Source organism: Opisthorchis viverrini (assembly GCF_000715545.1).
Source record: "Opisthorchis viverrini unplaced genomic scaffold scaffold1619, whole genome shotgun sequence".
Taxonomy (NCBI): domain Eukaryota; kingdom Metazoa; phylum Platyhelminthes; class Trematoda; order Opisthorchiida; family Opisthorchiidae; genus Opisthorchis; species Opisthorchis viverrini.
The window spans coordinates 164,380-188,853 of NW_008752183.1; the positions used below are offsets into that span (position 1 = coordinate 164,380).

At 43.3% G+C, this 24,474-nt stretch overlaps 1 protein-coding gene across 1 annotated transcript in view; it reads right to left on the bottom strand.

Annotated features, from left to right (window-relative positions):
* Positions 1–8,710: 8,710 nt before the first annotated feature.
* Positions 8,711–24,474, bottom strand: part of T265_15463 (hypothetical protein) — a gene marked incomplete at both ends in the record, with an annotated part of 33,025 nt that continues 17,261 nt past the window's right edge. The window contains 3 exons of the mRNA XM_009178251.1: positions 8,711–8,917; positions 9,023–9,107; positions 17,629–17,828. Coding sequence (XP_009176515.1) covers positions 8,711–8,917; positions 9,023–9,107; positions 17,629–17,828 — 492 coding nt within the window. The remainder of the gene's footprint in view (positions 8,918–9,022; positions 9,108–17,628; positions 17,829–24,474) is intronic.

Sequence of the window (24,474 nt, forward strand, 5' to 3'; positions counted from 1 at the left end):
TTGATCAGACTTTCAGTTACCGTTGTTTACGAACCATTCCTCTACTGCGCTTTAATCATCAGCACGTAACAAAGTTCCTTGTGTTCTCCAGAAAAGAAGTCCCGGGGTTCAACCAAGCACCCATCGTCACAGTCATTGGTTTTAATTCCTATGGGCAGAAGTTTCTGTTGATAAACCCACCGGAATTATTGTCCCGTTAACTGATCGCTTTCAGAGATATCGGCTCACATTCAGTTGAGTCGGAGGAACGTATCCTACCGGATTTCAATGAAAGACACCCGAATGGATTGTTTGCCTTGAAAAGGAAATATCATCATCATCATCATCACCATCATCATCGACAGCATGACAAAAGCATCGGTGTTCAACACCGATGCTTTGATGCTGTGACAAACAGAATGGACCTTATCATGATGTGACAGTTTGCGCACTTCGGTGACCCAGTGAGCTATACTTGGGGCGTCCGCTCGACACTTTTTAATTTGTCTATAAATATGTTAGCGAGTAATGAACCAGTGTGTGAACCCATTGGACATGAACTCTGAGTTCGTGGCGCCTCGAAGCATTGACTCCTTCAGCTTTCCGACTGGACTTCTCGTTTCCTATCTATTACTCTTACGTGAAAAGGTCCTTTTTTAGAAGCAGAACGTTCAAGAACCAGGATGAAACAATGAATGAAAACAATTGTCTGATGATTATAACGGCATTCTTGATTATGTCAACAAACTGGAAAGTAGCACAAAGGCCATTTGGACTGATTCCAAAAGACTGGATAGTCATTGCTCATGGGGTTGCTGGAGTCCGACTCAAATTGCTGTTATAAGCTTATTTGCTAGTTCTGGGCCGTGAACTTCCTTTAGGTAGTGCCACTGAGATTTTTGAAACATTTGAGAAGTTCTCTCTCACTCTCTTTAAGCATCTCTTTAAACTTGGTGGTGTAATCTATTAACCTGATGAACCATGTCAAGCCTGATTTATCTTTTTGGTTGTATCTGCGCGTCCACATTTGTGGACGGAATTGCGAGGCACGTCGAAACTTGGATCGGCACAACCATATATCGTCAGTCGTGGGAGCTATTGGCACCAAGATGCGCTCACATGCACGTCAAATGTTTGCATTGATCTTGTTTGGATTTTTTGTTTGTAAAAGGTATCAACAATCTATTGTTTTTTGTTGTCCTCCACAACCTTTCTGGTTTATATTCGAAACGCGGATCATGCTAATCTGCACGTCTATGATCTATCGATCTTTTGAAACTGGCACAGCTGTTTATTGATTCCACGTTGCCTCTTTTTCTTGCTGTCTTGTGTACATTGTGAAGCTGCTTCCACTTGGCATGTACTATTGGATGTCCACCGTTCACTGTTTAGCGTATAATTTTTGCTTTTGAAATCACGGGAGCCAGCACAGAGTTATGATCAAGATGTCAAAGCCTCAGATATAGTACACTACAATATTGGACCTTTACAGCAATCCAAAAAGCATTTTGTGAGTTTTCTCCTACTTAGCTCAGTGAGTACGCTGAAAAATCAAACAATGAACCAAACGAGGGTATGTTCTGAATCAGCTTGTTTACTTTACAGTGATTGGCAGTTAAGGGCAGATCGTTGTTACTGGTTGCTGACGGCCTTGAAAACTAAAGGGCTCGAAGGTTCCCTAGCTGCGGTGAACCTTAAGTAGAAAACTCTCGGGTTCGCTGTTTCTGGACCCCGTACTACTGAGAAACAATGATGTTCGGTAGAAAATTGTGAAAGGCGCGCACCAACACAAAGAAGTATCCTAGTTGAATAGATGCGTCCCACTGCTGCGTTGAAATCACCAATTATTACGGCCAGAAATGAACTTCGTTTTACAAAAGTTTCTCGAATTTTGAAAGCTTTGGATGATGACAGTGGAAAAAACTAAGCCGTTGTAAATAGATGCGTTTCATCTCATTAGGTTTCTACGACATGAATTCCTGACCAATACGTCCACAGATGCATACCATATTAAGGCGTTGAATATGATTGGATTTGTCTCTTTAGAGGCTAGCGAATGCAATATTATGCAACTCCACAGAATCGTACGTTTCTAGAGCCAGCTGTTGTCTCTTTGAGGCTAGCGAATGCAATATTAAGCCAACCCCCAGAATCGTACGTTTCTAGAGCCAGCTGGGTATGCCATCGTTTTGCGAGTATAATTTTGCCCACTGTTCTGCCATCAACATTCCCGACTTTAAAGGCTGAGATAAAAACAGGAGAACGATGCCTGAACGGCGGACTCAAGGTGCTTATATGAGCGGTCACCTTCCGGCTGTCTGGCTAACGTACTTGAAACTGAGATCTGTAGAAGAGCGATTAATAAGTAGGGACAGCGGTGAGCAATGAATCAACGTGCGAGATGTCTTCAAGCGTATGCTATCTGTCATCCGCTCTGCCGTGAGCAGCACTGCGGCCGATATGGCATAAAGATACGGTTGATGGCGTACTTCACGCGTGTTCCTGAGTTGCGATAGTACCACTGCATCCAGTCTTATACGGGAAAAAGTTCGGAGTCCTGGCTATAAGTTAACGGTTGTTGATCCGGTATGTGGCCATCCGGGTAGCCCAAATTTCAGGGACTGAGTTGTCACACCTTGAAGTCAGAGGACTGTGTTCAGGACTGTGAAGTCAGGACTGTGTTCGTCAGATCTCTATGCGTAAAACACTCCGATATTGGAGACTACGTGGACCCTGTACGGGCATCTATCAGTATAGGTTAGTGGGTGCCCACTGTCTTCGCCGAGCAGCCGAAAAGCACTGTAAAAGCCTTTGTCCTAACTGGGAACCGCTATTCAAAATCGAAACCAACACCTCACGATAGTGAAACTTTCGAACGTGTCACTGCTTCCGGACATTCAGATGCGGTCAGATAAATAGATCGGGACCATGAATTATGGTGCCATTCGGTCAGCGGTTCCTCATCAAGGATGTTTAGGTTGTGTAATCTACTCTTGACCCATCTGGGTGGTCTGTGTCCTAGTTATTATCCAAAATGTGTTTGGCTGTCAGGGCTGAGGTTAATGAGGTTTAGGTTAACCTGATTCATTGGTCGAACAGCTACACACACATCCGGATGATCTTAATGCTGAAACTTGGTTCTCATCCTAAAACGTTTTGTCCAAGGTGCCATGCGGTACTGTATCTGAATGTAAACAATACGACTGATGCATTGTCATCATCCACATCATCCTCCTCCTCCTCCTCTTCATCATCATCCTCATCGTCATCACCATCATCATCATCGTCATCATCATCATCACCATCATCATCATCAACCTCACGATAGTGAAACTTTCGAACGTGTCACTGCTTCCGGACATTCAGATGCGGTCAGATAAATAGATCGGGACCATGAATTATGGTGCCATTCGGTCAGCGGTTCCTCATCAAGGATGTTTAGGTTGTGTAATCTACTCTTGACCCATCTGGGTGGTCTGTGTCCTAGTTATTATCCAAAATGTGTTTGGCTGTCAGGGCTGAGGTTAGTGAGGTTTAGGTTAACCTGATTCATTGGTCGAACAGCTACACACACATCCGGATGATCTTAATGGTGAAACTTGGTTCTCATCCTAAAACGTTTTGTCCAAGGTGCCATGCGGTACTGTATCTGAATGTAAACAATACGACTGATGCATTGTCATCATCCACATCATCCTCCTCCTCCTCCTCTTCATCATCATCCTCATCGTCATCACCATCATCATCATCGTCATCAGCATCACCACCATCATCATCATCATCATCATCACCGTGGTCGTCATCATCATCATCGTCGTCGTCACGCACTGGAATAACCAGTTTCTTCACTAGTTGGTATGGCGGATACTCACCACTTTTGCCCATTCATGACCGGGATCCACCGGAACAACGTAGCAAAATGGTGTAATATTCCCCAGTCTCTGTCACTTTGAGACCTGACATAGTGTTCCGGACATTCGTGTCTAAAGTTACCGGTCAGGAGGTTTTAGCCTCCGCCCCACTACCATGTCATACTGAACCAAAATCAACAATTACAGAACTAGAGCGCTGCCGGATTTTGTAGCTGCCTCAGGAGAACCCGGAAGACCGTCGGGTTACAGTACTATTGTAAGCTTGCTTGCCACCTTTTTCAACGGTCAAGTTGCATTGGCAAGAATCCGTCATTTGACTTCACAGATCACATGAACAACCGACTTCTTCAGCCTGAGCTAAGAATGTCTTGTGTGTCAAGCAGACTTTCACGTAGCCACCTATTTTGTATGTTTGTCTCAGACGAATGCCTGCTATTTTTTATCCAGAATGATCCACTGATGTGACAAAATGACTTTCCAGCAGGCTTCATTATACAAGTCATTGATGGTGGTATGTCGGTAATAGATTTGAGTTAAAGACATATGGCCCTCAGGTTGTGGGAGTGAACAAGTCATCTGCGATCCTGAGAGGACTGTTTCCTCAGAAAAGAATGCCAAGTTGGCGTAAATGACCTAGATTTCTTGGCTTCTTTTTTGGGAATGTCCTTGAGTGGAGGAAGCGTTTGCGAAAGCGCGGCATGCACTTTTGGACCTGAATAATCTTTCCCCCTCCCTGTGTGCTGAAGAACCTTGTGTTTGCTATCCTGATAATTTTTTTCTAACGGGCTGGTGATCTCCTGATCCTGACTTTATTTCGTAAGAACTGCCTTTCTACTTGCGAAGGGAATCGAGGCAACCTCGATTGTATGTAGGAACTATCCGATATATGGAGGCTTGATAAACTATGCAGTTCATCAATTAGCCATTTCACGTTAGTTGTCATGGTGTAGGTTCTGAACCAGTGGTTGACAAGCTTAGCTATGAGAAATGAACACGGTCTCGTCAATTGGCAAGTCGTCATGTGTGGTACCCAGCTTCATTTTTTTTTCGTCATGGGGGTACCCAGCTTCATTTTTTTTCCTGTAAAACAGACCGGCCACCGAATCACCTTGGCGCCAAATTTAGATATTCATTCATATGACCTCGCACATGTGCGGTTGGTTTGCAACCTGGCTGAATAAAAATGACGGGACAACATATTGCTAATCTCCTGTGAATACATGTAAACAGGACCTTTAGGAATGTTGATTTTGCTGATGGACTGGAGTAAGGTTCTTAACTTTGAGGTTTATATGTTTGAATCAGTAACTGACACAATCTTTATGCCCGAGTCAATCGCAGTCTGGTTACAAACTGACCTTTTGAACCATGTTAAATATTCTATCTGCGTGTCAAGCCAACCAAGAAACTGGGGATGGATGTGAGGAGAAGTAAAAGATTTCAAGTGGTTATCAAAAGGACGGGTGATGATTGCCATTCGATTTAGAACTCACAGTGTTTGCATGAAAGAAGAGCGTTTGCGGATTTGTGGCATCATTGGCCTGTGAGCAGACCTACTCAGTAATGCCAGTCGGAGCATGTGGTTTGATCCTCGGTCGCGCAAATGGGAGAGACGATATCAGTTACAGCACTTTCTCTCATGAAAATCATCCTTGGGGGATTGTCAAAATTGGTGGTTGCCTTGGTGTTTGTGGACATCATAGTTGTCCAAGTTTTGTGTGATCTTGTGTCCCTGTTGGTTTGGCTACTTGTTTTGTAGTAAAACCCATGGATTCAGTGTCGTTTATTGGCATTTTTTGCGCGACTGCATTGTTCTTTTCCTCCGATTAAATAAGACCTCTTTACAAGGTGTTCTTCTTCGACAATACTTCGAGAACTGTTTGCTTATTTTATTACAAACCCCTCATTTCCGAGGCCAGTAAATCCATTGGCAAAGACAAAAATATCTTTGATTCATGGGGTTTGACTAATTCGGTTAGAGATGGAGCCTCAAAACCGAAAAAGTCCAGATTCTTTCACCAACAGGACGGTATTCATAGACTCCCCTCCTGATTGAAACGTTTTCCAATAACGTTCTGATGGGATCTTTCGTGCTGGTGGTATTCAGAGCTCAGGTTTTGCGGATTTTTCAACAAGCTGGAACAAACATACCTGCTTTGTTTTTTCGTCTGTCTCAGTGATCCTCACATCGTTTTCCACTGAAAACAAAAATCGTTCTTTTTTCTGCCAGGTATTGGACAGCTGCGATTCCAATTCGTAAGCATCGCGCGTAATTTATTGCGGAAACTGAGTGCCACACAATAAGGGTAATCCCAGGGTCATAGTTCTTCCTGAAAGATTTTTACTCTGGGCACCGTAAGCTTTCTCGCGACCGCAACCAATTGGTGACAACTGGTGTAACGGTGATACTACTGATGGGGAGGCACGCGAGTGGTTGTTGTTAGTGGAATTTTGCTTTGTGTCTTTTGAAAAGGAGAGATCTGTTGCGGAATTCGAGGAGTCACTTTGTGACATTTGCTTGGTTTTGAGCGAGGAATGATTGGAGTCAATGAATCTCCAGGAAAGTTAAATTGAAAAGGAAGATCTGTTGCGGAATTCGAGGAGTCACTTTGTGACATTTGCTTGGTTTTGAGCGAGGAATGATTGGAGTCAATGAATCTCCAGGAAAGTTCAAGAAGTTGCCCCCAGGAGAAGATGGATATCCAGTTTTTGTTAATAAGATACAAATTAGAGTTTTGCTTCCCTGTCCAGTGGTCTTCAACCGGTCAGTTGTCATTTCCTAATAAATAACTACGCAGCGAAGGCTTTTGTAACGCATTTGAAACTCGAATGTATCTGCTTGCCCGTTTCTCATATGACCTTATACGTGCCCCTCCCTTTCTCTCTTCCCCCATTGCAGGTACCACGGACGAATCACCACGGGCCCTGGACAGGGAAGAGTACCCCACTTGTACACCCCCTAACTGACCTTGACCCGACCCTGGACACACCCCCCGCTTCCGGGTTCGGTTCGGGTTAATACACGTGCGTTGTTGCTACACTCCGGTCTTCTTCCCTGTACCACCCGACCTGTGCGCATGTGTGCTGTGTATACTGTGTGGATTCATTAATACCAGCCCGTATATCTGCACATTTCAGAACTGACGTGTGCCGTCCTCTCGAACGTCGAATACCGCTGACTTCCTGACATCCCGCGCTACATTGGTGACAGAGGTGGGATACAGTCAGTCCCGTGACTTGAGTGGCTACCTTTGAGACAGGTCCTTTCAATTGGTAGTGATGGCTGATCACCCTCAAGATTTACAAATGGATCACAACTGGTCTGCGTTTGTGTATTGGAAAACAGTGCGGTTGACAACTCATTGAATCGCAACTACTCCAGCTAACTATAGAAGCTGTTTCGCAAACTCCGTCCGCTAATTGATTAAATCCATGAACAACGATAGTCTTGGCGAAACACACTAATTTTTCGAACCAATTTGGTTTTGACGGAAGACCTACCTGGAACTCAGCTGAATCTCTCATTTATTACGTTTGTGAGCAGCTGAATGTACTGCGCCAGACCGCCTTATGTTTCAGTTGGTACGATATTCGAGATATCGCGATACGTGTACAGACATAACACACTACTCATAAGATTGCTAAAAACTGTGGTCTTGGTTATTAACCCAGTGGTCGATGGCTTACCAGCTGGCTCGCAAACGTTTTGGCATTAGTCTAGGAGTTATCATCGGTGAGGAGCTGAGTGAGTGACACGCCAAATCCACATCCATCCACTCCTCGCAAAACAAAATCTTTGTCGCTCTAGCCTTGGTCGACCGAAACCGGCGTGGCATAGGCAGGGGTGACGACCATTACAAAGCTTTTAAGGCCGATTGTTCAAGCAGCTGTTCAAAGGTGTGTACTGACCATGGAGATTTATGGACTGTTTCATTGTCATGACTTGTTCCAAAATCTGGAGATGGACCGGTGCGCACGAGGTGAGCCAATATGTGCGTAATACTGTAATACCGAGGCGTCACAAGTGATATTATGTTCTGTCATCTCATTCGAAAAAAGGAGTTTACAAATAATGCGACCATATTTTGCGCATGAGAATCAGTGGATACACCAGAATTGACAGTCTTAGTTCGATCTCTCAACCATGTGGTGAGCCCTGTTCTAGAACCTCTTTGTGGATTGTGAAAATGCGAAATATATACTACTCATGAGTAGGTTAGAATCGATATAAAACTTCGATGTAAGTAAGCACTCATCCATTGGATGGTCAAGTGAGTGCAGTGAATAAGACGACGGAGCAAGACAACTGATTGTTTGAAATTTCAGGCACAATTTCAGACCATGTTTGCACTGCCCTTATGAGAATAACTAAACCATTTCTAGCGGACTAAGAATTATTCACCCACTCGTAAGGTACTTCAAAAAGATATGAAAAATTTCCGGTTGGATGTCAGCTGATATCACTCTCAAATTCTTTCACTAATTACTGTGTGCCCATTAGGTCTACCTTCCATTTCATTGATTCATTCTGCTCGCGAACCGAAGCAATTCATATATGTACTCTAGGTGGCCATCATTTGGATGGCAACGTTCTTTGTCGCTTCTCTCCTTCAACCGCCAACGCATTTCCAAACCACATACATTGCCGAGCGCAGAAATTTAAGGTTACATCGCGGTGCCGACGCGTTATTGATCGACACTCAGGCGACCAGCGTAACTTTGCTCGCTGGTACACGTCTTGTCGTTCCGAGGTTTTAGCAACTTATAAAAAGAATCACTTGAGCCAGATTTAAAAGGTTGGGAAGATCTCACGGCACTAAACGAGATTATGTCGTCATATTTCGCGTTGCCACTCCCTATCCTGCAGCCTCAGCAGGGGTTTCGTAATTGAAAATTAGGCTTACTTTGGTAGGTAGTGGTTGAGCATGTGTGGGGCTCCTGAATTTTTGTTCCTGGAAAATGTACGACAGTTTAACAGCAAAGAGTTTCAGCAATTCACTCAAAGTTGTTGATTCGAGCACCGTTTGGAAGTCGGTCATAGAGCCATTCAAAAGATGATAGAAAGTCTGCCGTGAAAAAGAGCGAGACTTATCTTGACGATCGCGGAAGATGTCGAAGAGGACCATTATCCGGTGCCATAGAAGCACCAACCACAGTGAATGGACGCTCACCTGCGCAGTGGATACTTTGCCGCAGAACGCGCACATCACTGGCGATCGCTTTGTTGCCGAGTCATTTTGGACTCCCAAGCGCCAGCTTAAAAGAACATGGCTTCAAAAAGGCTGTTACGAACGGAAAGCCCAGCAGTTACCTGAGCCACAGGAACTGGATAAGGAATCAGTTACACATGTTCCGAAAATCCTGGATCGACGGTGACAAGAAGGTCGATAGATGTATGACCACAGTCCATATAACGTAGATGTAGACGGGACGAACAGGCACATGATAAGATGTATCTCATAGAAGACTGTGATGAGCCAGCAAACCCGGAACTTGCCAAGGGGTGGAACATTTTTTCGGGAGCCGAAGGATGTGGGAGTATAGGCCTATGGTCGGGCCAGCTTACAACCTTCCTCCGGTAAATCAGCGGAGCCTTTTCACTGCAAGCCAGCGCGGGCTTCAGCTGTTCAATTAGCACCACCAATTTGCTTTTTTTTAAATCATTACTAAAGTTTAAGCTAATTAGCGTCTTTGAACAAACGAGGGTCAACCGACTCCAACTGCCACGGTGCCGTTCAGATGGTGGACCGACCACGATCGAGCATCACTGGACATCCGACGAAAGGTGTAAAGAATGGCGAATAATGCCGATACAATCCTCAGGTTTTGGACTGATAACTGTGATTCCCCCGGAATGGAGAGAGCATTTTTGAGCGGTTTCTGAGACTAGCACGTTGATCACCGTGCAATCTTCTGCCGGCTTTCTAAAGCAACCCACAAAACAGCCTACAAGCGGGATCTCGGCGACCGAACACGATCGGCTACACTCCCGCTAGATTCCGTTATTTCTGCTGAGCTTGGTCTTTTTACTTTCACTTCGGGCACTTAAACACGCGATTTACTGGGTAATGGCACTTTACTTCTTCCGAGTATCCAAACAAGACAGTGGAGACAAATGCCCATTACAGACACGCAACATCAGGCTTTTTGTTTGCCTCAAATCTACTTGATTGGTTTATCTTCGTACTGAGCACTCCGGCTGAGCACTTGACCATGTTTGCAAGCTTCACTCGGTTCATACTCTTCCACTAGATCAGCCGCATAGAGCACCTATCCATCCAACAGTGTTCTGCACGCCACTGGCAGTCGTGACATATCCGCCGACCAGTTGCTTCGAAAATAACTGAACTATTCCGTTGCGATGTAACCAGCAAGATAGTGATCAGCGGTTTGCACCCGGAATAGTGCAAGAGAGTTAAACATGACAATCACCCAAACAAATGCTAATTATGGCAAAAGCTATAATCCTTACTTTCACACCACTCATCTTAGGCCAAAGTATGAGCATTAACGGTCATGCAAAGTGTTGATAAGAGGCGAATGTGGATAGTCACTGTACGTGTCTAATCACCTTGTCTGAAGAGCCCCAGGGAAGTGACACGAGAAACATACAGACCAAACGCGTAAAAAGCCCCAGCGATGACATGTTCCAACTGAGCAGCCAAATGCACTCCTTTGAATCTCTATTTGATTTTCACAGGGGGTCCAAATAACTATCTGCTTTATAATTTCAGCAACTTTATGAGTAGTGTGTCACGTTTTCTAACTGAACAGATTTCTGTCTGTGCGCTGGCGTGTTTATGCATCGCACATCATCCTTCCGGCCGAACGAATGTTAGTCAAGCGCGCGCACACACACAATAGCCGAAAATTTTAAGCACGAAAAAGACAAACAGACGATTCTATTCCGAAATGGAAGTGAACTCAGCTTTCTCTGCCTCCTTCCGCCTTCTATCACACCTTCACTTGCCGTGAAAGTGAACCGCATATTGCAACTTAGCCCATGGATAAATGAACTTGATGTTATAGCGACTGCATACGCATGCATGTCTGTAAAAGAGGCGAAGATCCTATGAACCAGTTGAATCTTGCCTATGCACGTGCTGCGTGTAAGGTTTAGATAATTGTGGAACGGAGGTTTATCCCTAAACACAATTGAGTATTTGGCAGACGGTTTTGTGTGGATGGGAATTATCTGTAAGAAATTGAAGCCAAGTCACTGGACGTTCAGTACAAGGAATAAGCATTGGTATTGTTGACAGTAGTGATCAAAAGTAGTGATCTATGCAGTGCAAATGGAGGATTGACTCCAACTAACGTATGCATTAACAAAATTCGAAATGTCGTTGCTGATAGTCAGAAGGCTGCGTTAACGTCGTTAGGTGTTCCGGATACCGTATACCTTTTTTTTAAAATCAAATAACGGTGTAGTACCGCCTGATTTAACTTAAATATACCTGCAGGTGGGTGGAAAACTCTCATTTAGACAGAGACTGTCGTAAATAAGGGCGTAAGTCTAAGCCAGTCAACGAATATGTTTTTGCGTAATCAAAAGTGTCATATCAAAGTGTCATATCAGGTAGTACAAGAATCGGATACATGTTATTACAGGCTGGGTAGGGAATCGGAGTGTCTGAAGCCAGGTAGTGAATAAGAGTCTTCAGGGCCGACTGACTGGCCTTGAGCTGTTCCTTGATTAATCAGCACAGGGTTGAACTGGTTAGATCACAGTGAGCACGGAACTTGGTCAGTCGGTTTTGAACGCACGGCTGTGGAGAACATTCCAATCCTGGATCTCTGTGATAATTTCAGACTATTCTCGTGGATAACTGTGAATGCCATTGCAGGATGCTGCGTGTCTAAGAGAAGTGCCCACAACAAACTGTCAATAGATCTTGCAACTCTGTTAGAGAGCCAGGAAGGCATACTTTCAGAGGAATTCGCCCAAATGGGTAGTCTGATTGACTGCATTGTTTTACAGAAGGCCGCGAGTGAAAATGGCAACGAACTAACCACGCGTAGCTCATTGAATTTGAACAATCCCCGCTTCGTAAGAACGGGCTTTCTACCCTCTGTCCTCAAAATTTTAAGTTGTTGCTTCATCATTAACCACAATTGAGCCCGAGAGTCAAAGATGGCAAATGGCCAATAACTATCCACTCTCCCGCGCCAGAAATCCTACACGGTCGCGATAACGGAGGAGTTAGATACATGGAAGGCGCTTCCATTCACTATGGAAAGTTCCAAATCCGGACTGACGTCCAAAAATATTGTTGAAGATGGCGAGTAAAAAATATTGATAAATCCAAAGGGCAGGGTTTGGTAGTTCGTGTCGCATAGTTCGACGTTTCGTCTTATGTCAGCCGTCTAATTTATTCGCTTTGGGAGACTACTCTCACTTTACCAGGAATTTAGTTCTGACGGAAAACTTGCCTGAATCCTGCTAAATCTCTCGTTTACTGGCCCGCTTCCACTGAATGTGCTGCAGTTGGTACGATATTCAAGATGACGCGATAGTTGTCGTCTATATGCAACACACTACTCAGAAAACCCTTCAACAACCGATTTTACCATTTTCGGAGCCCATAAGGTGGGTGCGGGTCATCACAACCGTAGAATGAGTGGGATGTAGCCGAGTCTTTTGTCAGTACCAAATTCATGTGGAAATGACAGTGTTTGTGGAAATATGTCTAATTCAACCAGGACATAAGGCTGATGGAAACTTGGAGACTGCGCCTACCTGGTAAACCCTAAGAAGGGTGAAACCGGTCGTGGCTGTCGAATAGCAGCGTGTTACTGTTAGATGATTGGTTTGATTTAGACAGGACAGCCGGAGGCACATAAAGTAGCAAGTGGAAAACCGAATTGGAACACTAAAACAGACGAAAATCTTGTGTAAGTCAATATACCAGAACCAAACATTACAATCTTTAGCAAAGTGATCACTTCTCATAGACGTGTGCAAACCACTTATGGGGAAAGTAGTATCTGTATTTACGCTCGCAATCACGTGTTAGTGTGTCTGAAAACACGGCCATTCGGTCACTACTTGACTGGACAAGAGCAGCAGCTTGATTAACGGTTCGATTGCTTACAAATCGCTCCACAATCGGCTGTTAGTTTCATATCAAGTTCTTGTAGCATAAAGATTGACAAGTCCAATTAGTCTTCTGTTTTAGTTCACGTGTTCATAATCACGCAAACAATGAAGTGACAGACCAGTTTGCCTAACCGTCCCATTGGTTCACACCAGACTGTGGGGGTCAAACTGTTTTACCGAAGAGCCGCATCATGAGGGCATCTATATTTTCTCAGTCTCACGAGCTGTTTTGTTTAGGACAAGACGTAAAACACATTTACTTGGAGCAGTTTACCTAACCGTCCCATTGGTTCCCACCATACTGTGGGGATCAAACTGTTTCACAGAATTGCCGCATCATGATGGTATCTATATTTTCTCAGTCTCACATGCTGTTTTTTAGGACAAGACGTAAAACACATTTACTTGCACATCTAGTGTCACTGCATCTCATTCAGTTCAATGGACTAAATCTGCTCCCGAAAGATGGTAACAGAAGCTGACAAAATGTGATGAGCATAATCGTGGAACATGCAAATATTTGTTTATGGTATCCACCTAAACAGTTTTGTGCCGAGACATTACTCGTAGCTTGACAGCCAAATGGACAGAAAGTGCCCAAACGTAAGCTTCCACAGTATTTGGTAAACACCATTCGATAGGAGCTATAAGAGTTAATAACCTCAGGCTTTCTGATAAGTGAGAGCGCTTCTCCTGAATATACCGAGGCGTTTGTGACAAAATGAAAGGAGTCGCTACTCGACGACAGAGTTTGTCGAGTTCAGGCTATCAGATGCTGTTTGAATGGTATGAATCTGTGTAGGAATACCATAATGACTATTAATGACACACGACTTCGTACATTCTTTGCACACCAACTGATTCATGTTGAAGGTAATGCGCATGGTTGTATACTTCAACGTTCCTGGATGTGCAGAATCCTCATTCGCTAGAAAAGTCGTTCACAGAACCTGACCGAGGAACATTCTTCGCGGACTTTGTGATAATCTCTGTGGAACATATATGACGGTGCGTCACGTGATTTCACATCTTATTACTGATCCTGTTGAGTAGAAAAGTTGTACTTTTTGCTTGTCCCATCGGATGCGATATGCGACATAACTGGCAGCGGCTGTTGATCATGTGATGTTCCGATTACACTCTTCCTTCCTGGAAGGCAATGCGATATACTGAAATGCAACAGTGGGTGGTATTTTCTTAGTGGCATTCTCTCCATAGGGATGTAACTGTAGTCCACTCGATATTTCACTGGTTTCCCGAAACTGACATAGCGGATCATCCCCGGCTCTTCTCTGCTAACTGAGTGATTGCCAAATGACGGACTAACCAACTGACCCAGTAGTATATTTACCCAGTTGCACTCATCGTATGTCTGTATGGATGCTTCATTTTTAGTCCTAGTAGAATGCCGGTGGAAATGGCACCATACACCGGATGTAGTTTACTTTTTGTACAATCATTAACTCCAGTCAAAGGCCGGTTCACATGTAAGGTATGGCAAACTGGAGCACCGTTTTGCATACACTGAGGGGCTTGATGTAAATCCAAGACTTTTAAGTAGTTTTATCGTTATGCAGCTAAGTAAAGGCAACCTAGCTAGGCAAATTCATTTTCAAATACGTGATGTAACCTAACCACCATGGGCGTCTAAGTACCCAGTAACCCTACTAAAATCCAAATTTAAGTGAAGTTGTTTCCCTTCATTCGGACACGCCGTTTGTGTTAGATATAACTGGAAACACCAGTTATAGGACATTTATTATCATATCTGATGACATGAAAGAAAAGATTTTCAAGATGAAAATTGCCGGTGCATACGGTACATACTACTGCTGAGGCATGCCAGTAGTATGTTCCCCCTAAATCCTCTTCGCGTCTCGTGAGAGGTGGGATCTATTATGGACTTTGTGGAGCCACTTTGTGGCATTTGCTTGCATTTGAGCAACAGTCAACGAATATCCAAGAAAGTTCAGGAAGACGTGTTCAAGGAGAAGATCGATGTTCGGTTTTCGTAAACAAGATGCATACGAGAGATTTGCTTCCCTGAACAATAGTCTGTAACTGTTCAATTGGAGTCTTCTAATAAACAACTCCGCAGCGAAGACCTCTTTCTTCGCGTCTGTGAGAGGTGGGATCTATTATGGACTTTGTGGAGCCACTTTGTGGCATTTGCTTGCATTTGAGCAACAGTCAACGAATATCCAGGAAAGTTCAGGAAGACGTGTTCAAGGAGAAGATCGATGTTCGGTTTTCGTAAACAAGATGCATACGAGAGATTTGCTTCCCTGAACAATAGTCTGTAACTGTTCAATTGGAGTCTTCTAATAAACAACTCCGCAGCGAAGACCTCTTTTTTCTTCTCTTTTTTTCACCGGTAGTGAGGTTTTAGCATGGTCAACTTGCCACATTCTCATGATTCACCTTTGCCTGTCAGCTACCTTCACTTACAGCGCTAGTTACTATTATCACAATGAGCATTTGAATATGTGAAAATATCCTTATATCAATCCTTAGAAAATGAGAATTCTCTACGTTCGTATTCAATTGTCCTATGAGACAAACACAACAATAAAGTAGAAATCTGTGTTAAGATATCACACGCTATTGTCTTATTGCTGGAAAGAAAACAAGGGCACTATCTACTCACTGCGGGGAGTTTGACTGATTAGCCAAGGTAGCGTGTCTCGCTTATGGGTAAAGAGAAGGGTCTTCATTCCTAATAGCCATCGTTTCACATAGGAGGCGAATCGCTTGACCTAAGTAGTTCACTGGACGTTCGTAGACGAGTTAGTAAATAACCGGAGGGGAATATTTAACTCAAATTTTATCTATGATGTTTGTATTGAAGAATTGGTCACCATCGAAGTGCATCCTCGGCTGTGCTGCATTGAGCTCTTTCCGTAGATGGCCGGCTCGGAAATGAATCACTTTTTTGAAATTAACGTCTTTGTCAATTGGTGGCTGACTGTATAAGAACTTTTTTGGGAGTGTTGGGTTCCTTCCTTGTGCCACTTGGTTTTGGCTCAGATGTCTCAGCATCTGTAACGATTTTTCGTATGACTTCGTAGATTTTACCGTCTCTGCAACCGAGTCATTTCGCGAGATCTTTTTGGCTCATATCTACAAAGCTTCGGAAATCGACGCATTGTATCAGGGTTTTTCATTTCTATTCTTATTTTGAGTCGACTCTCTTGATTGTCAGTCCTTATGGCTTCAAAAAACTGGAGTTGTCATTAGACGTCTCTCCTCTGCTAAAGTGCAGTGTCGGGTGTTCACAGTAGTTTTAATTTTTTGGGTTATGGTCTTTTTTCTTTCCCATAAGCTACGCACATGTAATACTTCTGTAACGTCTGGGTTAGCTTTCCTATGCTTTCCAATTAAATTCGAAGTTTACCAAGTAACCCTGGTTATCGGACAACTCAGACAATTAATCAAATCAATATCAGACCTCCAGACTCACCAAGAGCCCAATGACAACATTTGCCATTGCAACCAGTATATTCGAATTTATTCAAGACCATTTGTCCTAAGACATAGAAAATTCCTACAAAGGTGCCATATCACGTTCTATGGTATATCACTACGGCGACATGCTGTCCCTGTGAATGCGGTCGAACTTGAACGTCTCGTCGGTCAGAATCGGTGCTTGTGCGAGCAGTTGTTGGGGACATTTTTTTATCACCGAAGTCAGTACCTGAGGATCAAAGCGACAAATGTTCATACTACTCTGAGGGCATACTCTCAACGTATAATACTTATTCAGCGGCACTACCAGCGGACGAAGAGATGGAGCGGTGAGGGTCTCCTCACTTGGACCCATCTCAACTGCGATTCCCATTGATAAATTGGACCACGAGACCCTAAGCAATACATAAAAACACGCCAGTTTACAAACGATTTGATAGTCAGGTTCGTTATATCTGGCTCCCTCTGGAGACTGGTTCTCCTTCTGCATGCTTCTTTCAACGCGCGCGTTTTGAACTTAAGCTGTCCGTGCCGCACATCGATCTAGTAAAATGGCTGAAGAAAACAAAGTCTGATCAAGATGCGTTCGGCACTTTTTTGTGTTCACTGAAACTTTGGGTGTTTTGAGTGTAGCTAATTTAGATTCGGATTCCATTTTGACTATGAGTTATACGGAAAAGACTGAAATTCCTGCTAAATATTGTAGGATTATTAATACTCAGGTAAAAGCTGTATAAGTGAAGATCCGATTATTCTCCATTTATTGGTCATGTCTGTTCCTGATGATGAAAGTTTTTTGTGAATCAATGGTCAAAATTAGATCCTCCTGGAGCTAGAAAGTTCTGTTTCAAGCTTGCTAGGAAGTCGAGTGGAGGATCTCGGGGAAAGTTGTACCTAAATGCGTACAAATTTGCACCAGAAAACTGTATGATTTCCGTGACGGAAAGAAAAGAAAAAGAGTCCCGGGACCAAATTAACGCAAAACACCAAGGAAGATAGCAATTTGTTGACATCTCTGAAAGGTTAACCACTTACTGAATCACGGCGTCGTCTTCGGTAACAACCTTGTTTGACTAATTGGTGCATCAATAAACCTACCACATTGGGTCAATTCCGTGAAGAACTGAATATGGTTCTCACAGCCTTTTGTAGGAATACTGTTAATCTCGTCATTTATTGCATGCAGTACGCCAGCAACTTATGTGAACATACTGGGGGAACCACGAAGTAAGGAAATCCAAACCACCCCAGATGATGTTCGAAAGTGAGTCTTGTTGAACTCCAGTTGTATTCGCACGTTCGGTTTTATTGTCAACTTTGTCTGCAGCTTGATATGATGAATTAAAAGATGGTGCATCCTGGTGGTGTAATTGATGTGGATAGTTGAAAGCGCTGGTTTGGGTTTTCTTTACCTTAAAAATGGGCGTCAAATCAATAGTTTATGAATTGGACAGAGTAGTTTCAACAGAAGAACCAGATTTAGTCAGCGTTTGAAAGATACTCGAGCCATGGCAATAAATAATTACATTCCAATGGTAACATACATTCAGTCTGTTTTCAGTCTCTCCTAAACAAAGAGTCGTTTATCGTTGCACTGTCCCATCTTGCTTCATTTGATACGGTTCCTTGCGGTGTTTATATCGACCGAAAGAACTTCAGCAACAAGATTTCTACGCTAAATGCTTTCGCAAATCCATCTGTTTGTCCAACTCGACTGAATGCAACCAGAAAGAGCGGAATGAAACAGACTTCAGCAGTAAAATCGATCACCACGACAATTCATATTCGGGTATTTCTGTTGCTCTCTTGTAAAGTTTTTATGGGTGGGTCGCAACAGCAGCGAGGATAAGAAAAGAACAGAAAAATCGTACGGTCCATTGGAAGTTCACAAGTAACCTTAGGAAATTAATGCAGATCGGGGATCATTGAGTAAATACATTCATTCCATTTATATGGTGGATTTTGGTCCCTTTTTTACCGAGATTCTAAGGCTCACATTTGGGAAGTCAGTTTCTCACTGATCAGATGAACGTGGATGTACAAGTTGACTGAATTGTGACGTTGTTTGCTGAATCACCAAGGACGTAAGGTTCATCGCTGTGCAGGACCTGTTTCCAAACGGGCGAAACCGTGACCAAACCACTTAGGATGCTACAGCACACATGAAAGTGTGTTTTTTGTGAGAACTTTCCAGAATCATTCCCCGGCCACCCGCACATTATCGGTTCCTCATTAAGTTTCAATTTCACTAGAATTAATTTATTAAACTCAGTGAGCAAGACTGACTGTTGCTCTTGATCCATAGGTCTTTTTTTATTTCCAGACTACAGTCGTTACCGCTCGAACGACATATCGGTGTTAAGTTCTACGAACGTAACTGTGATGTTCCGCCAGGTAACGAAAGGGTCAACATCTTCGCAAACCCACTTTGCTCTACCGGTGAATCTTTCGTTGCTGATTTTCATTAACCAGTAGTACGGCACAGTTCGTACGACATTTGGGATAACACAGTACACTGTTTTGACAACGCACATAAGTTTAATGAAAATTTTTCGGAAGCCCACGACGGGTTTCGTTGACTGGGTAGGTGCGGCCTCTTCTATCTTATGTTTTACTTGGATCCAGATCAGACATAATTCGTGGAACACGCATTTACACACTGATTTGGTTTTAAAGGGAGACTAAAACCGAATCCAAGTGACCGCAATTCTGAAGCAAACCGGTGACGTAAGCATACTATTTTCGTCTACTGTTACTCATCCCACAAGTGATATTTTCCATGAGTGCTGCCCAGAATGCCAGGGGTTTACTGGATGATGACCCCATTGAACCGATATACACATAAGTGTGATGGGAACTCCTCATTCAGGCGGGGATCTCAAGAAGAGACGTTAAAGATCAAAGGTCACATCCGAGAATGAAGTGTAGGTTTATCAGCCTCGAAACGGCGAAGACTTCTGGCAACAACTACAGGGATCTCAAGAAGAGACGATGAATGATAACTCAAGGCAGAAGTGAAGGAACGTTGACGATCAAAGGTCACATCCAAGAATGAAGTGTAGCCTTATCAGCCTTGAAACGGCGAAGAGGGCTGGCAACAATTTCAAGTCTTTGTAACATCGAGAGGCTGCTGCTGTCGCCATATTATGCGACAATTTAGAGAGTTTTGCACTCTAACTGATTCTCTGGCAAGCAGTGAAGTTAGGGAAGTGACGAGAAATATGGCCTGATGTCATTCAGTTGGAGCGCGATGTTTCTGAGAACATGCTCGAAAGTTCTGGTAGACAAACGCAACTCTATCCAAAAGGTAAGATACTCGAGGAGGCAACTGAAAAGCTGGATTGCATTAATTGGTTCCTGCCAGCATTTGTTAGCTGCGAAAACAGTTTTAAATGTTCTGATTATTTTTAACTAAAAGTAAAACCTTCATCGATTTTATCTTTTCTTCCTCTTTTTTTATGATGCTTTCTCGTACATTGTTTTGACTACGAGGGTAAGCTCCATCCTGCAGTAAGTTAATATAACTTCACAGCTTACCTTCGGAACGGAATTCCATGGTTCTGACAAAAGACCCAGAATTTATGGGTCCCGTCCAGTCAAGTTTGATATAATTGTAGGTAGTGTGAGGAGATTTGGGAGTTTTGTGGAGGTTTTGTACTGTAAGTGAAGCCAGTCTATCCTGAGCAGCCGAGAAGCACTGTACAGCTGTTTCATCCTTATTAGGAATCATCAGCAGTGCGCATCTCACGAAACTCCGAAGAGTCTCGAACCCGCGACCTCCCAGCTAGTAGTTTGAACACGTAACCGTTCGGCCACGAGTGCCTGATCAGCAGTGTGATTAATTCGCACTTAGGTAGAATATAGCGCCACTCATCCTTCAATCTAGGGATCCACATCACGCGATCACAAGTGTTGACTGGCTCCCCAAGCAACGACTTCTCAGATAGAAGTTTCACTCATCGGGTGAAGTTTATTCTTCCACTGAGCTACCTATATATTGTGGGTAGTGTGAGATTTGGGACTTTTGTGGTGATTTCGTCGAAATTTGACATAATTGCTTAGCGACCGATTTCCAGGCCATCGAGTGAATAACCGATACCCTTTGCCGCCTGTCCAACTCAAACCCGACACCAGCTTAGGAAATGTGTGAAGAGGTTTGTATCTTTTGTTCTTGTTGAATGCCATGCACCCCGACAAGAGGACTGCCTACATAATGTTTGGCGCTGCGAATCCCTGGTGGTACTCAGGAGGCATTTTTAGTGTTATTTTTGCTGTGAAAAGGCTTGCTTTATGACCCAGTACATTCCTAAAGATTCCTTTGGAGACCTAAGGATGTGTTCTAACCCCTCCTTAGGACGAATTTAAAAACAGTTTCCTCATGTGTCGTATTACGAAAGAAATTGCAGCTTCTCTGCGGCCCTTCTGAACCAAGCAATCAATGATAGCTATGCGAATCGTGAACTTTACACACAATTTTAATTTGAGCATCAGTAGAATAACGTGTCCTCGACGTACTATTTCAAAATATCTCTGGGAGTATTTGACGGAAGTTGCCAGTTAATCAGTTCTCAGGACTTCAACAATGTTGGGCAATGGCCAGGGTTCTGTGAATCGAGATATCGTCATGTTAGACCGTCATATCTCAGGCTTGATTTCATGTATGAAAAGAAACAGGAATAGAGCGGATATATTGGTTACATATCTCAACCATTGCACAAAACACTGCAGAATCACACCATAGATTTACTCACCGAAATCTTGATACTGTTATCGAAATGTATTCATAGATCAGAATAAACCTGTTCTTTCCAATGAATATTCTCCATTCTTGTGCATCCCACGTTGGTAGAAACGTGAGATACTTTACTTTACTTGATTCTTGTCTCGGTCACCGTCTTATCTTTGATTAGTCTGGCGCTGTGACGAATACGGCTTTTAATAGCGTCGTTGTTTTTTCTAGAATTCACATTGCATCTTACACTGTGCACTACCTTTGGGAGAAATCTCGGCATTTGGGACAGACATTTATAGAAACCTATTGCTAATAGTTTCCTGTTCCTTAAGAGTTGTGCCTTATCAATCTTGACGCGTTTTTATCCAAAAAGAAACAGTAAGAGCTAACATGTTATTTTCTAGCCATATTGGATGGTTCATTCATTCGACTGCTTCAGAAAAAAAACACCACACAGCACACATTAGTTGAAATCGCTGGTGAGTTAGCGAAGATAACTCATTTTGGATTACTGATCTGAAAACAAATTACACTTTCCTGCTGTTTGACGGTAAACACAAGTTATTTTTTCCAGAACCGGACATTTTAACATTGTAACCTGCGTACATTACTATCTATCAATAAACTCGTCAACAGGTCCCAAACTATTGAAAAAAACTACTCATAAGTTTTCGGAAAATCGTTAACAGCACACGAGGCTCATCAACTACGCGCAGTACCCGAGTTTCCAACAACAGTATTTTTTGTTTGAACCCAAATGTGCAAAATTCACGAAGTATGCTCACTCGCAACCCCATTTGTTTTTAACGGGAGAGTCATCTGAATTCCAAGGAAATTCAAAGGAAGAGAGATTCCGCCGCGATACAAATGTGCCTTCCCTTTTAAAACCAAATCGGTGGGCAAACGGGCCCTGAATTCCTTCATTTATTTAAGTAGTGCTCTAGAGCACTTCTGATCTTCAGAAATTTGTGAGTGACGCGTTGGAGTTCTAATGGTACTGCTATGAACACAGTGCAACTTAGTTTATCAGACTGCCGATAGTGTGGGACTAGGATTTTTTCATTTCTGTAACGAGGAGGCAAATTAACCATCAAATTGTGTGTGAGGATAAGCAACCTTTGTACACACACATTTCTGTACATAACTGGTGACAGAATAGGAAAGAGTACAATAAAGTAACACTAAACAACGCGGGATAAGTCCATCACAATTGGTACTTGGTGTGGGCATTCTACTGCCCGGTAGACTCAGTCCAATCGATTGGGCATAATTTGGAACTTTTACGCGGTCCGTTCCTTCGGAGCAAGGCGTACTGGATATACATGTGGCGTTATTTGAATATACACGGGACCTGTCACTTTGCAAGGTATGCATAAGTTTGGCGTGTATCTAAGTTCTTCACTCCTCTTGATCACCAGATGACGACATGGAGTCACTGTCAGAGTGCCGATACTGCCTCCAGCGATTTTACACAGACCGACGCCGTGACAACTAATCCTCTGAGTTAATAACCATTTACTCACTTCAGAAAATTATTTGCTACGCTCACCTTGCAAGTGTTCGGGGCTAGTTCAACTCACAGCCACCCAGATATTAGCTGGTACCAATTGTGTCAACAATGCGAGTGGTTTGCTTCCCAAAGGGATGTGGCGCCACTCATCTTTCAGTAACACCACGTATTGACCGGCCCCTTGATATGAAGGGTTCACATCTAATGCGTATTAGCACTTCTTCTGAGACACTGATTGGCTTTTTGATAGCATACGAATAGGAAAAATAAGAAGACAACACCGAAAAAGAAGACTGATGATCACCGCTAGCGGCCCGACGGTTTAGGTTCTGGGACTCTCTGGAGGTTCGTCAGACTTGCCGCCGTAGCTTCATTATTATTGTCTGTTTGGTCATGTGTCAAACGGTGAGACTAAGCGTACACTTGTGATGTGGTGCAGCGTCCGCGGTAGCCCGGCCGCAGTAACATTTACCTGGGAATCGAAAATTGATTGGGTTTGCTTTTTACCTCTTACTCCTGTCTTCTTGTATTAGTACCCGTTTGCATTTTTAACAATGGATCTTTGAATACCGGGAAATTTATATCGTGATGCCGATTGTCTATATTGCTTTTATTTTGTAGGAACCGGTTTGGACGCAGGAACTTCGAATTCAACTAAAACTCAGGATAGGCAGAGCTAGCATAAGATTCCCATCGAAATTTTACAAGTTTTTGAGCTCATGTTAACCCTTGATTACTGACCGGGACCTCGACTATCCCTGTGTAGATTTGGACAAGCTGGCAGCTCTCCTGCTTTCTCCGGGTCACGTGTCGACTAGGCACCGAGAGAGCTGTTACACCTGAGTGATTCGTTGTTTATTCACCCCAATTTTCTACGGTGGTGATAAGAGAACAGGATGCAGTGCGAATAAATCACAGTAAGTGCGGACACATCTCGACGTCTTGAGAGTAACAAACTGGGACTCCAGGGTAAGTCATTTAATGCAAAGGAATGTAGTTCGTGAAGCTCCTGCAAGTTAGGTTCAGATGGAGGGTTCAGATCAGGGGAAATCGGTAAGTGCGCCTACCTGATGAGCCAGAAGGAAGGCGGAATAAGTTATGGGCTATAGAAAAACGTTTCAACAATCTTACGAGTGTGTCGTGTAGAGAAGCTCCCCGGGAGTATATTTGTAACACGATTACCTAAGTGTTCGGGGTGTGAGACCGAAAGGTTAAGTGTGCAAACTAGTAGCCGGGAGGTCACGGGTTCTGGACTCCCTACAGGAATTTCATGAGATGTGCACTGCTGATGTTTCCCAATAAGAATGAAACAGCTGTACAGTGCTTCCACTTGTTTCAGCATAGATTGACTTCACTCGCACGACGAAATTTCTATAAAAAACGTTTATCAAACTGTTCATTTTGGCTGTCAATATCAAACAAAATTCGGCATGCATCGAGTAGGCTGACAGGGATGGAAAGACGGTAGGACGCATAAATACACCACAGATGACAACAACGTATCTTACCTGATCTAAAATATTAAAAAATAGATGAAATGTGGATTGCTTTTGGATGTCGAGTTGTAGGCCAACGTTTGGAAATAAAATGTCCATCCATTATACCGGTTGTCGACGCCATCAAATTTACTGTCAGTGAACGAAGCCCTCAATTTGGCGTCATGGATGGCTTCAATTGACGTATCATTGAAAACAATGCACTGTATTTAAACGAACGGAACAAAGACGAATGCCACCAAGCGCGCTTTGCGAAATGATATATTTCTTAGTTTACATACACAAGTTTGTGCTCTTTTGCGCAACGATTTATGGAAAGT